This window comes from Pristiophorus japonicus, chromosome 15, assembly GCF_044704955.1.
Source record: "Pristiophorus japonicus isolate sPriJap1 chromosome 15, sPriJap1.hap1, whole genome shotgun sequence".
In the NCBI taxonomy this organism is placed as follows: Eukaryota; Metazoa; Chordata; class Chondrichthyes; family Pristiophoridae; genus Pristiophorus; species Pristiophorus japonicus.
This window is the reverse complement of record NC_091991.1, coordinates 115732326-115748089: the sequence shown is the minus strand read 5'-3', so window position 1 is coordinate 115748089 and position 15764 is coordinate 115732326. Positions and strand designations below refer to the sequence as shown.

At 49.4% G+C, this 15764-nt stretch overlaps 1 protein-coding gene across 1 annotated transcript in view; it reads left to right on the top strand.

The window, feature by feature from the left end:
- Positions 1-15764, top strand: part of LOC139281010 (dynein axonemal assembly factor 8) — a 113321-nt gene that overhangs the window by 56078 nt on the left and 41479 nt on the right. Inside the window, exon 14 of the mRNA XM_070900867.1 lies at positions 10402-10518. Coding sequence (XP_070756968.1) covers positions 10402-10518 — 117 coding nt within the window. The remainder of the gene's footprint in view (positions 1-10401; positions 10519-15764) is intronic.

Here is a 15764-nt window from a genome sequence, read left to right as displayed (position 1 = left end):
CACTGGCCCTGTTCACTCTTCACACTGAGCGTGTTCAATCTTCACACTGAGCGTGTTCACACTGAGCGTGTTCAACCTTCACACTGAGCGTGTTCACTCTTCACACTGAGAGTGTTCACACTGAGCGTGTTCACACTGAGCGTGTTCACACTGAGCGTGTTCAACCTTCACACTGAGCGTGTTCACTCTTCACACTGAGCATGTAGCGTGTTCACACTGAGCGTGTTCACTCTTCACACTGAGAGTGTTCACACTGAGCGTGTTCACTCCACACTAAGCGTGTTCACACTTTCACACTGAGCATGTTCACACTTTCACACTGAGCGTGTTCACTCTTCACACTGAGCGTGTTCAATCTTCACACTGAGCGTGTTCACACTGAGCGTGTTCAACCTTCACACTGAGCGTGTTCACTCTTCACACTGAGCGTGTTCACACTGAGCGTGTTCAATCTTCACACTGACCGTGTTCACTCTTCACACTGAGCGTGTTCACACTGAGCGTGTTCAACCTTCACACTGAGCGTGTTCACTCTTCACACTGAGCATGTAGCGTGTTCACACTGAGCGTGTTCACTCTTCACACTGAGAGTGTTCACACTGAGCGTGTTCACTCCACACTAAGCGTGTTCACACTTTCACACTGAGCATGTTCACACTTTCACACTGAGCGTGTTCACTCTTCACACTGACATGTTCACACTGAGCGTGTTCACTCTTCACACTGAGCGTGTTCACACTGAGCGTGTTCACTCTTCACACTGACGTGTTCACACTGAGCGTGTTCACTCTTCACACTGAGCGTGTTCATTCCACACTGAGAGTGTTCACACTGAGCGTGTTCACTCTTCACACTGACGTGTTCACACTGAGCGTGTTCACTGTTCACACTGAGAGTGTTCACACTGAGTGTGTTCACTGTTCATATTGAGCATGTTCACACTGAGCGTGTTCACTGTTCACATTGAGCATGTTCACACTGAGCGTGTTCACTGTTCACACTGAGCGTGTTCACACTGACTGTTCACACTGAGCGTGTTCACTGTTCACACTGAGCATGTTCACACTGAGCGTGTTCACTCCACACTGAGCGTGTTCACTGTTCACACTGAGCGTGTTCACACTGAGCGTGTTCACTGTTCACACTGAGCGTGTTCACTCCACACTAAGCGTGTTCACACTTTCACGCTGAGCATGTTCACACTGAGCGTGTTCACTCCACGCTGAGCGTGTTCACTCTTCACACTGAGCGTGTTCACACTGAGCGTGTTCACTCCACGCTGAGCGTGTTCACACTGAGCGTGTTCACTCCACGCTGAGCGTGTTCACTTCACACTGAGCGTGTTCACACTGAGCGTGTTCACTCCACGCTGAGCGTGTCCGTTCACTCTTCACACTGAGCGTGTTCACCCTTCACACTGAGCGTGTTCACACTGACCGTGTTCACTCCACACTGAGCGTGTTCACTCTTCACACTGAGCATGTTCACACTGAGCGTGTTCACTCCACACTGAGCGTGTTCACTCTTCACACTGAGCGTGTTCACACTGAGCGTGTTCAACCTTCACACTGAGCGTGTTCACACTGAGCGTGTTCAACCTTCACACTGAGCGTGTTCACTCTTCACACTGAGCGTGTTCACACTGAGCGTGTTCAACCTTCACACTGAGCGTGTTCACTCTGAGTGTGTTCACTCTTCACACTGAACGTGTTCACTGTTCACACTGAGCGTGTAGCGTGATCACACTGAGCGTGTTCACTCTTCACACTGACGTGTTCACACTGAGCGTGTTCACTCTTCACACTGAGCTTGTTCACACTGAGCGTGTTCACTCCACACTGAGCGTGATCACACTGAGCGTGTTCACTCTTCACACTGAGCGTGTTCACAATGAGCGTGTTCATTCTTCACACTGACGTGTTCACACTGAGCGTGTTCACTCTTCACACTGAGCGTGTTCACACTGAGCCTGTTCATTCTTCTCACTGACGTGTTCACACTGAGCGTGTTCACTCTTCACACTGAGTGTTCACACTGAGCGTGTTCACTGTTCACACTGAGCATGTTCACACTGAGCGTGTTCACTCCACACTGAGCGTGTTCACACTGAGTGTGTTCACTGTTCACACAGCGTGTTCACACTGAGCGTGTTCACTGTTCACACTGAGTGTTCACACTGGCCCTGTTCACTCTTCACACTGAGCGTGTTCACACTAAGCCTGTTCACACTGAGCGTGTTCAACCTTCACACTGAGCGTGTTCACACTGAGCGTGTTCAACCTTCGCACTGAGTGTGTTCACACTGAGCGTGTTCAACCTTCACACTGAGCGTGTTCACTCTTCACACTGAGAGTGTTCACACTGAGCGTGTTCACTCCACACTGAGCGTGTTCACACTGAGTGTGTTCACTGTTCACACAGCGTGTTCACACTGAGCGTGTTCACTGTTCACACTGAGTGTTCACACTGGCCCTGTTCACTCTTCACACTGAGCGTGTTCACACTAAGCCTGTTCACACTGAGCGTGTTCAACCTTCACACTGAGCGTGTTCACACTGAGCGTGTTCAACCTTCGCACTGAGTGTGTTCACACTGAGCGTGTTCAACCTTCACACTGAGCGTGTTCACTCTTCACACTGAGAGTGTTCACACTGAGCGTGTTCACTCTTCACACTGAGAGTGTTCACACTGAGCGTGTTCACATTGAGTGTGTTCACTCTTCACACTGAGCGTGTTCACTCTTCACACTGAGCGTGTTCACACTGAGCGTGTTCAACCTTCACACTGAGCGTGTTCACACTGAGCGTGTTCAATCTTCACACTGTGAGTGTTCACACTGAGCGTGTTCACTCCACACTAAGCGTGTTCACACTTTCACACTGAGCATGTTCACTCTTCACACTGACGTGTTCACACGATGCGTGTTCACTCTTCACACTGACGTGTTCACACTGAGCGTGTTCACTCCACACTGAGCGTGTTCACAGTGAGCGTGTTCACTCTTCACACTGACGTGTTCATACTGAGCGTGTTCACTCTTCACACTGAGCGTGTTCACACTGAGCGTGTTCACTCTTCACACTGAGCGTGTTCACACTGAGCGTGTTCACTCCACACTGAGCGTGTTCACTCTGAGCGTGTTCACTCCACACTGAGCGTGTTCACTCTGAGCGTGTTCACACTGAGGGTGTTCACTGTTCACACTGAGCGTGTTCACACTGGGAGTGTTCACACTGAGCGTGTTCACTCCACACTGAGCGTGTTCATTCTTCACACTGAGCGTGTTCACACTGAGTGTGTTCACTCTGAGCGTGTTCACTGTTCACACTGAGCGTGTTCACACTGGGAGTGTTCACACTGAGCGTGTTCACTCCACACTGAGCATGTTCACACTGAGCGCGTTCACACTTTCACACTGAGCGTGTTAACACTGAGCGTGTTCACTCCACGCTGCACGTGTCCGTTCACTCTTCACACTGAGCGTGTTCACCCTTCACACTGAGCGTGTTCACACTGACCGTGTTCACTCCACACTGAGCGTGTTCACACTGAGCGTGTTCACTCCACACTGAGCGTGTTCACTCTTCACACTGAGCGTGTTCACTCCACACTGAGCATGTTCACACTGAGCGTGTTCACTCCACACTGAGCGTGTTCACTGTTCACATTGAGCATGTTCACACTGAGCGTGTTCACTCTTCACACTGAGAGTGTTCACACTGAGCGTGTTCACTGTTCACACTGAGCATGTTCACACTGAGCGTGTTCACTCCACACTGAGCGTGTTCACTGTTCACACTGAGCGTGTTCACACTGAGCGTGTTCACTGTTCACACTGAATGTGTTCACACTGAGCGTGTTCACTGTTCACACTGAGCGTGTTCACTCCACACTAAGCGTGTTCACACTTTCACACTGAGCGGGTTCACACTGAGCGTATTCACTGTTCACACTGAGCGTGTTCACACTGAGCGTGTTCACTGTTCACACTGAGATTGTTCACACTGGCCCTGTTCACTCTTCACACTGAGCGTGTTCAATCTTCACACTGAGCGTGTTCACACTGAGCGTGTTCAACCTTCACACTGAGCGTGTTCACTCTTCACACTGAGCGTGTTCACACTGAGCGTGTTCAATCTTCACACTGACCGTGTTCACTCTTCACACTGAGCGTGTTCACACTGAGCGTGTTCAACCTTCACACTGAGCGTGTTCACTCTTCACACTGAGCATGTAGCGTGTTCACACTGAGCGTGTTCACTCTTCACACTGAGAGTGTTCACACTGAGCGTGTTCACTCCACACTAAGCGTGTTCACACTTTCACACTGAGCATGTTCACACTTTCACACTGAGCGTGTTCACTCTTCACACTGAGCGTGTTCACACTGAGCGTGTTCACTCTTCACACTGACGTGTTCACACTGAGCGTGTTCACTCTTCACACTGAGCGTGTTCATTCCACACTGAGAGTGTTCACACTGAGCGTGTTCACTCTTCACACTGACGTGTTCACACTGAGCGTGTTCACTGTTCACACTGAGAGTGTTCACACTGAGTGTGTTCACTGTTCATATTGAGCATGTTCACACTGAGCGTGTTCACTGTTCACATTGAGCATGTTCACACTGAGCGTGTTCACTGTTCACACTGAGCGTGTTCACACTGACCGTGTTCACTCCACACTGAGCGTGTTCACACTGAGCGTGTTCACTCCACACTGAGCGTGTTCACTCTTCACACTGAGCGTGTTCACTCCACACTGAGCATGTTCACACTGAGCGTGTTCACTCCACACTGAGCGTGTTCACTGTTCACATTGAGCATGTTCACACTGAGCGTGTTCACTCTTCACACTGAGAGTGTTCACACTGAGCGTGTTCACTGTTCACACTGAGCATGTTCACACTGAGCGTGTTCACTCCACACTGAGCGTGTTCACTGTTCACACTGAGCGTGTTCACACTGAGCGTGTTCACTGTTCACACTGAATGTGTTCACACTGAGCGTGTTCACTGTTCACACTGAGCGTGTTCACTCCACACTAAGCGTGTTCACACTTTCACACTGAGCGGGTTCACACTGAGCGTATTCACTGTTCACACTGAGCGTGTTCACACTGAGCGTGTTCACTGTTCACACTGAGATTGTTCACACTGGCCCTGTTCACTCTTCACACTGAGCGTGTTCAATCTTCACACTGAGCGTGTTCACACTGAGCGTGTTCAACCTTCACACTGAGCGTGTTCACTCTTCACACTGAGCGTGTTCACACTGAGCGTGTTCAATCTTCACACTGACCGTGTTCACTCTTCACACTGAGCGTGTTCACACTGAGCGTGTTCAACCTTCACACTGAGCGTGTTCACTCTTCACACTGAGCATGTAGCGTGTTCACACTGAGCGTGTTCACTCTTCACACTGAGAGTGTTCACACTGAGCGTGTTCACTCCACACTAAGCGTGTTCACACTTTCACACTGAGCATGTTCACACTTTCACACTGAGCGTGTTCACTCTTCACACTGAGCGTGTTCACACTGAGCGTGTTCACTCTTCACACTGACGTGTTCACACTGAGCGTGTTCACTCTTCACACTGAGCGTGTTCATTCCACACTGAGAGTGTTCACACTGAGCGTGTTCACTCTTCACACTGACGTGTTCACACTGAGCGTGTTCACTGTTCACACTGAGAGTGTTCACACTGAGTGTGTTCACTGTTCATATTGAGCATGTTCACACTGAGCGTGTTCACTGTTCACATTGAGCATGTTCACACTGAGCGTGTTCACTGTTCACACTGAGCGTGTTCACACTGAGTGTTCACACTGAGCGTGTTCACTGTTCACATTGAGCATGTTCACACTGAGTGTGTTCACTGTTCACACTGAGTGTTCACACTGAGTGTTCACACTGAGCGTGTTCACTGTTCACACTGAGCATGTTCACACTGAGCGTGTTCACTCCACACTGAGCGTGTTCACTGTTCACACTGAGCGTGTTCACACTGAGCGTGTTCACTGTTCACACTGAGCGTGTTCACTCCACACTAAGCGTGTTCACACTTTCACGCTGAGCATGTTCACACTGAGCGTGTTCACTCCACGCTGAGCGTGTTCACTCCACGCTGAGCGTGTTCACTTCACACTGAGCGTGTTCACACTGAGCGTGTTCACTCCACGCTGAGCGTGTTCACTCTTCACACTGAGCGTGTTCACACTGACTCCACACTGAGCGTGTTCACTCTTCACACTGAGCATGTTCACACTGAGCGTGTTCACTCCACACTGAGCGTGTTCACTCTTCACACTGAGCGTGTTCACACTGAGCGTGTTCAACCTTCACACTGAGCGTGTTCACACTGAGCGTGTTCAACCTTCACACTGAGCGTGTTCACTCTTCACACTGAGCGTGTTCACACTGAGCGTGTTCAACCTTCACACTGAGCGTGTTCACTCTGAGTGTGTTCACTCTTCACACTGAGCGTGTTCACTGTTCACACTGAGCGTGTAGCGTGATCACACTGAGCGTGTTCACTCTTCACACTGACGTGTTCACACTGAGCGTGTTCACTCTTCACACTGAGCTTGTTCACACTGAGCGTGTTCACTCCACACTGAGCGTGATCATACTGAGCGTGTTCACTCTTCACACTGAGCGTGTTCACAATGAGCGTGTTCATTCTTCACACTGACGTGTTCACACTGAGCGTGTTCACTCTTCACACTGAGCGTGTTCACACTGAGCCTGTTCATTCTTCTCACTGACGTGTTCACACTGAGCGTGTTCACTCTTCACACTGAGAGTGTTCACACTGAGCGTGTTCACTGTTCACACTGAGCATGTTCACACTGAGCGTGTTCACTCCACACTGAGCGTGTTCACACTGAGTGTGTTCACTGTTCACACAGCGTGTTCACACTGAGCGTGTTCACTGTTCACACTGAGTGTTCACACTGGTCCTGTTCACTCTTCACACTGAGCGTGTTCACACTAAGCCTGTTCACACTGAGCGTGTTCAACCTTCACACTGAGCGTGTTCACACTGAGCGTGTTCAACCTTCGCACTGAGTGTGTTCACACTGAGCGTGTTCAACCTTCACACTGAGCGTGTTCACTCTTCACACTGAGAGTGTTCACACTGAGCGTGTTCACTCCACACTGAGCATGTTCACACTGAGTGTGTTCACTGTTCACACAGCGTGTTCACACTGAGCGTGTTCACTGTTCACACTGAGTGTTCACACTGGCCCTGTTCACTCTTCACACTGAGCGTGTTCACACTAAGCCTGTTCACACTGAGCGTGTTCAACCTTCACACTGAGCGTGTTCACACTGAGCGTGTTCAACCTTCGCACTGAGTGTGTTCACACTGAGCGTGTTCAACCTTCACACTGAGCGTGTTCACTCTTCACACTGAGAGTGTTCACACTGAGCGTGTTCACTCTTCACACTGAGAGTGTTCACACTGAGCGTGTTCACATTGAGTGTGTTCACTCTTCACACTGAGCGTGTTCACTCTTCACACTGAGCGTGTTCACACTGAGCGTGTTCAACCTTCACACTGAGCGTGTTCACACTGAGCGTGTTCAATCTTCACACTGTGAGTGTTCACACTGAGCGTGTTCACTCCACACTAAGCGTGTTCACACTTTCACACTGAGCATGTTCACTCTTCACACTGACGTGTTCACACGATGCGTGTTCACTCTTCACACTGACGTGTTCACACTGAGCGTGTTCACTCCACACTGAGCGTGTTCACAGTGAGCGTGTTCACTCTTCACACTGACGTGTTCATACTGAGCGTGTTCACTCTTCACACTGAGCATGTTCACACTGAGCGTGTTCACTCTTCACACTGAGCGTGTTCACACTGAGCGTGTTCACTCCACACTGAGCGTGTTCACTCTGAGCGTGTTCACTCCACACTGAGCGTGTTCACTCTGAGCGTGTTCACACTGAGGGTGTTCACTGTTCACACTGAGCGTGTTCACACTGGGAGTGTTCACACTGAGCGTGTTCACTCCACACTGAGCGTGTTCATTCTTCACACTGAGCGTGTTCACACTGAGTGTGTTCACTCTGAGCGTGTTCACTGTTCACACTGAGCGTGTTCACACTGGGAGTGTTCACACTGAGCGTGTTCACTCCACACTGAGCATGTTCACACTGAGCGCGTTCACACTTTCACACTGAGCGTGTTAACACTGAGCGTGTTCACTCCACGCTGCACGTGTCCGTTCACTCTTCACACTGAGCGTGTTCACCCTTCACACTGAGCGTGTTCACACTGACCGTGTTCACTCCACACTGAGCGTGTTCACACTGAGCGTGTTCACTCCACACTGAGCGTGTTCACTCTTCACACTGAGCGTGTTCACTCCACACTGAGCATGTTCACACTGAGCGTGTTCACTCCACACTGAGCGCGTTCACACTAAGCGTGTTCACACTGAGCGTGTTCACTCCACACTGAGCGCGTTCACACTTTCACACTGAGCGTGTTCACTCCACACTGAGCGTGTTCACACTGAGAATGTTCACACTAAGCGTGTTCACTCCACACTGAGCGTGTTCACACTGAGAATGTTCACACTGAACGTGTTCACTCTGAGCGTGTTCACTCTGAGCGTGTTCACTCCACACTGAGCGTGTTCACACTGAGAGTGTTCACTGTTCACACTGAGTGTGTTCACTCTGAGCGTGTTCACTGTTCACTCTGAGCGTGTTCACTCCACTGAGTGTGTTCACTCTGAGCGTGTTCACAGTTCACACTGAATGTGTTCACTCTGAGCGTGTTCACTGTTCACACTGAGCGTGTTCACACTGAGCGTGTTCACTCCACACTGAGCGTGTTCACACTGAGCGTGTTCACAGTTCACACTGAGCGTGTTCATACTTGACACTGAGCGTGTTCACGCTTGACACTGAGCGTGTTCACACTGGGCGTGTTCACTCTTCACACTGAGCGTGTTCACACTGAGCGTGTTCATTCTTCACACTGAGCGTGTTCACTCATCACACTGAGCGTGTTCACACTGAGCGTGTTCACTCTTCACACTGAGCGTGTTCACTGTTCACACTGAGCGTGTTCACACTGAGCGTGTTCACTCTTCACAATGAGCGTGTTCACTGTTCACACTGAGCGTGTTCACACTGAGCGTGTTCACTCTTCACACTGAGCGTGTTCACTCTGAGTGTGTTCACTCTTCACACTGAGCGTGTTTACTCTAAGCGTGTTCACTCTTCACACTGAGCGTGTTCACTCTGAGCGTGTTCACTCTGAGCATGTTCACTCTGAGCATGTTCACACTGAGCGTGTTCACTCTTCACACTGAGAGTGTTCACACTGAGCGTGTTCACTCTTCACACTGAGCGTGTTCACACTGAGCGTGTTCACTCTTCACACTGAGCGTGTTCACACTGAGCGTGTTCACTATTCACACTGAGCGTATTCACACTGAGCGTGTTCACTCCACACTGAGCGTGTTCACACTGAGTATGTTCACTGTTCACACTAAGCTTGTTCACTCTTCACACTGAGCGTATTCACACTGAGTGTGTTCACTCCACACTGAGCGTGTTCACACTGAGCATGTTCACACTAAGCGTGTTCACTCTTCACACTGGGCGTGTTCACTCTTCACACTGAGCGTGTTCACTCTTCACACTGAGCGGGTTCACTCTTCACACTGGGCGTGTTCACTCTTCACACTGAGTGGGTTCACTCTTCACACTGGGCGTGTTCACACTGAGCACTGAGTGTTGTTGAATGCTGCCAAGGTACCGGACGGCACTTTGAGCGGGATATTCATGAAGAAGGTCCCTCGAAGGTTGGCGGGCTGCAAATGGAAGATGTATGCCGCCAATCTGGGCGGCAGCGTGCGGGAGGTCGTATTCTCGGCAGCAGAGGCGTTTGCCGCCCAAATGCCGCCGAGGATGGAGTTGAGCCCGCGGAGGGTTGAAGACCTGAAAAAAACAATCATAAATAAAAAAAATACAAAAACTATTCAAAGACCTTCAGGGGACCCCATACAGGTAAGTCGCTGTTGAAATTTTTTTTTAAATGTTCACTTACCTCTTTTTCTGGTTCTTCAGACTTACCGTCGGGGACAGACCAGCCTGCAGCCAGTGGTCCAACCCCGTTCTGCCGCCGAGTCCCGCCACAGGAATCTGGGAGCTCGGCGGGCAGGAGCTCAGTTGCGCCACTCGGCCGTCCGCTGACGCCAGTGGGCAGTTCCTGATGGCTCTCTCCTCCCGCCCGCTCCAGGCCACCTCGAAAGTGGCACTGAGCGGATCTGCAGGAGGAATGTCGGCGGCGGTGAGGTGCTGAAAATCGGCCCCTATGAGTATGTGACTGATCACATTTTGGACTGTGCTTTTCTGTCTTTTGCACAGGCCATTAAGAAGATATTTGAGATTGAGCCTGGGTTTTATTGGCAGACAATAGAGACAGATGAGAGCTACTGTCCCAGCGCGACTGAGATCGGGGAGAGCTGTGAGCAGAAGCCAGAGGTAACAACAACAGCAATAACTTATATATATATAGCACGTTTAACGTAATAAAATATCCCAAGGTGCTTCACAGGAGTGTTACAAAACAAAATTTGACACCGAGCCATATTAGAAGTTAGGGCAGATGATCAAAAGCTGAGTCGAAGAGGTCAGCTTAAAGGAGCGTCTTAAAGGAGGAAAGAGAAGTGGAGTGGCAGAGAGGTTTAGGGAGGGAGTTCCAGAGCTTAGGACCCAGGCAGTTTAAGTCACGGCCACTGATGATGGAGCATTTAAAATCAGGGATGTTCGAAAGTCCAGAATAGGCGGATCACAGAGTTCTTGGGGATTAGAGGGATAGAGGAGAATACAGAGATAAGAAAGGGTGAGGCCATGGAGGGATTTGACAACAAGGATGAGAATTCTAAAATTAAGGCATTGCTTAACTGGGAGCCAATGTAGGTCAGCAAGCACAGGGGAGATGGGTGAGCACGACTTGGTGCAAAGACATGGGTGGCAGAATTTTGGACGACCTCAAGTTTAGGAAGGGTAGAATTAGGGAGGCCGGCCAGGCGTGCATTGAAATAGTCAAGTCTAGAGGTGATAAAGGCATGGATGAGGGTTTCAGCAGCAGATACATTGAGGTAAGAACAGAGATGGGTGATATTACGAAGGTGGAAATGGGCACTCTTAGTGATAGAACGGATCTGTGGTAGGAAGCTGAATTTATAATCAAATATGACACCAAGGTTGCAAACAGACTTGGTCAGCTTTAGACAGTTGCCGGGGAGAGAGATCGAATCAATAGAAAGGGAGTGGAGTTTGTGCGTAAACTGAAGACAATGGCTTTGGTCTTCCCGATATGAAATTGGAAGAAATTTCTACTCATGTCGGATATCGGACAAACAGTCTGATTGTATAGCGATGGTAGAGGATTTGAGACAGGTGGAGGAGCGATACAGCTGAGGAGAAGTAGAGCTGGGTATCATCAGCGTACATGTGAAAACTCATGTTGTATTGTCGGATGATATTACCAAGGGGCAGCATGTCGAGGAGAAATAGGAGGGTGCCAAGGATAGATCCTTGGGGGATACCAGAGGTGACAGTGCGGGATTGGGAAGAACAGCCATTGCAGGTGATTCTATGGTTATGGCTGGAAAGATAGGAATGAAACCAGGCAAGTGCAATCCCACCCAGCTGGATGACAGTGGAGAGGTGTTGGAACAGAATTTTGTGGGCAACCATCTCAAAGGCTGCAAAGGTCCAGAAGGATGAGAAGGGCTAGATTACCTTTGTCGCAGTCAATTAGGATGCCATTTGTGACCATGGTAAGAGCAGTTTCAGTACTGTGGTGGGGCGGAAGCCTGATTAGAGGTATTCAAACAAGGAGTTCTGGGAAAGATGGGCACAGATTTGGGAGGGGACAACACTTTCAAGAACTTTGGAGAGGAAAGGGAGGTTGGAGAAGGGACGATAGTTTGTAAGGACGGAAGGGTCGAGGGTTGTTTTTTTTGAGAGAGGCGATGACAGATTTGAAGGAAAGAGGGACTCTAACAGAGAAGAGAAACACATCAACCATATCCGCTAACATAGGAGCCAGGAAGGAAAGTTAGATTGCCAGCAATTTAGTAGAAATAGGGTCGAGAGAGCAGGAGGTCGGTCTTGTTGACAAGATGAGCATTGATAGGGAAAGAGAAGAGACAGGAGAGAAATCAGAGAAATATGCAAATTTAGAGTTAGGGCAGGGGGAAAATGGAGAGGAAGTAAGGTCCAGTGGGCTAGAGGAAGGGAGGGAATTGAAAGCAGATGCAGTTGAACAGATGTTGTCGATCTTTTTAACAAAGAAGCCCATGTAGTCCTCTTATTTATTGTTAGAGGTGAGGTAGGGGAGGGTGGTTTGAGAAGACGCTTAGTGGTGAAGAGAAACCTGGTGTTATTTTTGCTGTCCTGGATGAATCGTGAGCGGTTTGAGTTATGGAGAGGAGGACCTAGTAATGCTTTATTTAATCTAGCCAAATCCAGTGATGGATGATTAGACCAGTTGTCCGCCAAAGAATTTCAAGTCTGCATCTCTTAGACTTAAGGGAGCGGAGATGAATGGTATACCAGGGGGAACGACTAGGGTAAAAGAGTGTAATGATTTTAGTGGGTACAAGGGCATCAAAGGTGGTGGAGAGAGTGTGATTTAGTAAGTCAGTAGGTGCAACAATGTCAGGGAGAATAGTAGGCCAAAAGCTAGGTTGTTGGGAATTACAAAGTGCTGTAGTAAGAGTTTTTTCCAGGGGCAGTACGAAAAGAAGTGGGCTTAGCAAGGGGAAAGGGAATATGGGTAGAGTGTGATATAAGGAAATGGTTGGATATGACCTTAAGGAGTGGATAGCGAGGCCATGTGAGATGATAAGATTGAGGAGGTGACCGTGTATATGGGTGGGGGAGTTGATATGAAGGGAGAGATTAAGAGAGAAAAGGTGGGCAGTGAATTCAGAGGAGAGGGAGCAAGATGAGTTGAGATGGAGGTTGAAATCACCAAAGATGAGAAGTCGCTCGGTGCAAAGGTAGAGGGAGGAAAGCAGAAAAGGTATCTCGTTGAGAAAATTGGTGTGGTATTTGGGTGGGTGGTACAGACTAAGGGCTAGATTTTCATGTTTTTTGCATGCTTAACACCCACTTAACCTCCATTTTACTGCTGAAATGACGCATAATGCCCATATATCGCCCATTTAGCCACAAAATGGAAACTGACGGACAGTTTTCGGAAACGTATCGCAGAGCGTTTCCCCATGTGCGTAACACCGGGAAAAAATAATACTGCCTGCCCACTTTTTTGGGGCGGAATCATCAAAATGGGCGAAATCAACGCCCATAATATCGACCAATGTTAGTTTCCGCACGGAATTAACGCCGAAATTCAATAATACCGCCCGCCCACTTTTTTTTGTCGTAAAGATCACATTTGCCGAAACTAACGCCCAGGAGATCACCCAACGTCACTTTCACCACCTCGCACACATATCACCCACAATATCACTCGCCCAAAAAACTGCCCGGAAAAAGTGGAACTGTTCTGAACTAAAGCCAGCGGTGTGGGTGCCATTTTTATGGTCGCTTCATTCAAAAGGCTGCTTCAACTTCAGGGGAATTTGAATTGACTGTGGAGTTCTTCTCAGGTGAAGTGACCATCTCAATAGACATATTTTCAGACTCTGGACTATTGGGGATTTACTGTAAATATATTTTAGTAAGGAAATTATTGCTTTTGATCAATCGCTATTATACTTTCATTGCAATGGGGCCAGCCATTTCTCAGTCTGCATCGATTACTACGCAGATGCTGCAGAATGCAGATGGCTCAATATGTGATGCACATCATTATGTACCCAATTTAAGACGTGCAAGAATGAGGAGGAGGGCCAGACCATACACACCCCGCACGTACAGGGAAAAGAGGTCTTACTTCGACGTGTCCGAGCACACCTGCCTTCGGAGACTGCACTTCCACAAGGTGGTGATGAATGAAATATGTGAGCTCATCAGGCCACATATGCAGCCTGCCAACAGGACACCATTGTCGGTCGAGGTCAAGGTCACCGCGGCACTGTCTTTTTACGTGTCCGGTTCCTTTCAGGCCTCTGCGGTCAAGATTTGCCCTCTGTCTCACCATGCCACCCATCGCTGCATTAGACAGGACATGGAGGCCCTGTACGCGCGAAGGATGGACTTTATCAGCTTTCCCATGAGCATGGAGGCTCAGACTGACAGGGCTGGAGCATTCTACTGCATTGCTAAGTTCCCCAGGGTGCAGGGAGAAATACAGTGCATTCACATCGCCATGAGGGCACCTTCTCAGGACCCAGAGCTTTTTCGTAACAAGAAAAGGATTTCACTCCCTGAAGGTCCAACTAGTTGTCGACCACAACCAGATCATAATGGCAGTGAATGCCATGTATCTGGGCAGCTTTGATGAGGCTGCGTGAGTGCGCTGTCTCTGACATGTTTAACAGTCAGCCACAAGGACAATGCTGGATGCTTGGTGATAACCAATATGGCCTAGCCACCTGGCTGATGACAGCCCCCCTGCGTTACACCCACACTGAGGCCGAGAATCGATACAACCAGAGCCACAGAGACACACGCAATGTGGTCCAGAAAACAATAACTGTGCTTAAGCAGTGCTTCAGATGTCTGGACCACTCAAGAGGGGAGCTACAATACAACCCTGAACAAGTAGGTAAATTAGTGGTCATGTGCTCCATGCTGCACAATCTGGCTATCAGGAGGGGACAAGAATTGTCAGAAGGTACTGATGCTCCACTTCAGGAGAGAGAGGAAGAGGATGACGAGGGGCTGGACGCTGACCTAGGGCCAGACAATCAGGCTGGCTATGCAACCAGACCTACGACCCCCTCCAGACCACAGGAAAGGGCCCGTGGTGGCTACATAGCTGCAAGACTCTTATGTGAGGAGCTGATATCTGAACGATTTGCCTGAACGAACGTTGCTGTGAGTGACAACGCTGACACACTGCTGTGTGTGTGCAGCTCAGACATCAATAGTGCCCATTACCTTGGTGCCAGTTAAAGTTTATGTTGATTGAAGTTAAGTTTTATTTAACCCTTTCATGTTAAGGAATCACCACTGTGTAACAATCCAGCTATCTGAGATAATGCGCAACAAGGTTATGTTGAATAAAAAACATTTAATACGACTATCGATCTGAAATCATAAGTATCACGGGCAAAAACATCCAACCCCCGCCCACACCCCACTTTTTCCACCATTGACAGCAATCAAATGTTCAACATGTCCAGGAACACAGAATACAAATGCAAAGCAGGAGCGTGGTCCCCTCACCCCATACATTACAACAAATTGCATACACCCAGATGGAGATATAACACAGCATATCACCTGCACCTCACTTTCCTTCCCCCCTCTCCTTCTCCCACCTCTACCCCTTCCCCTCCTCGCTCCATGGCGCCTGGCCGAAGAGCTCCTCAGGCGGTGCCTCATTGGGGGAGATGAAGGCAGAGCCGGTGGTTGCACGAGTACGGGAGCGGGGGCTGCCGAGGGGGGAACATTCTCTGATGTAGAAGCAGGATCTTGGTCCTGCCTCTCATCTGTCGTTCGCAGTGGTGGTGCAGAACCTAGGGATGGAGTGCCGTGCTCTGGGACCACTGGGAGGCCTGTGCCAGCAGTATTCCTGGCTATCGCATCCAGGGCCTCCGCCATCCGCGGAATGTACTCAGTCATGGTGGTCAGCTGTCGGGATA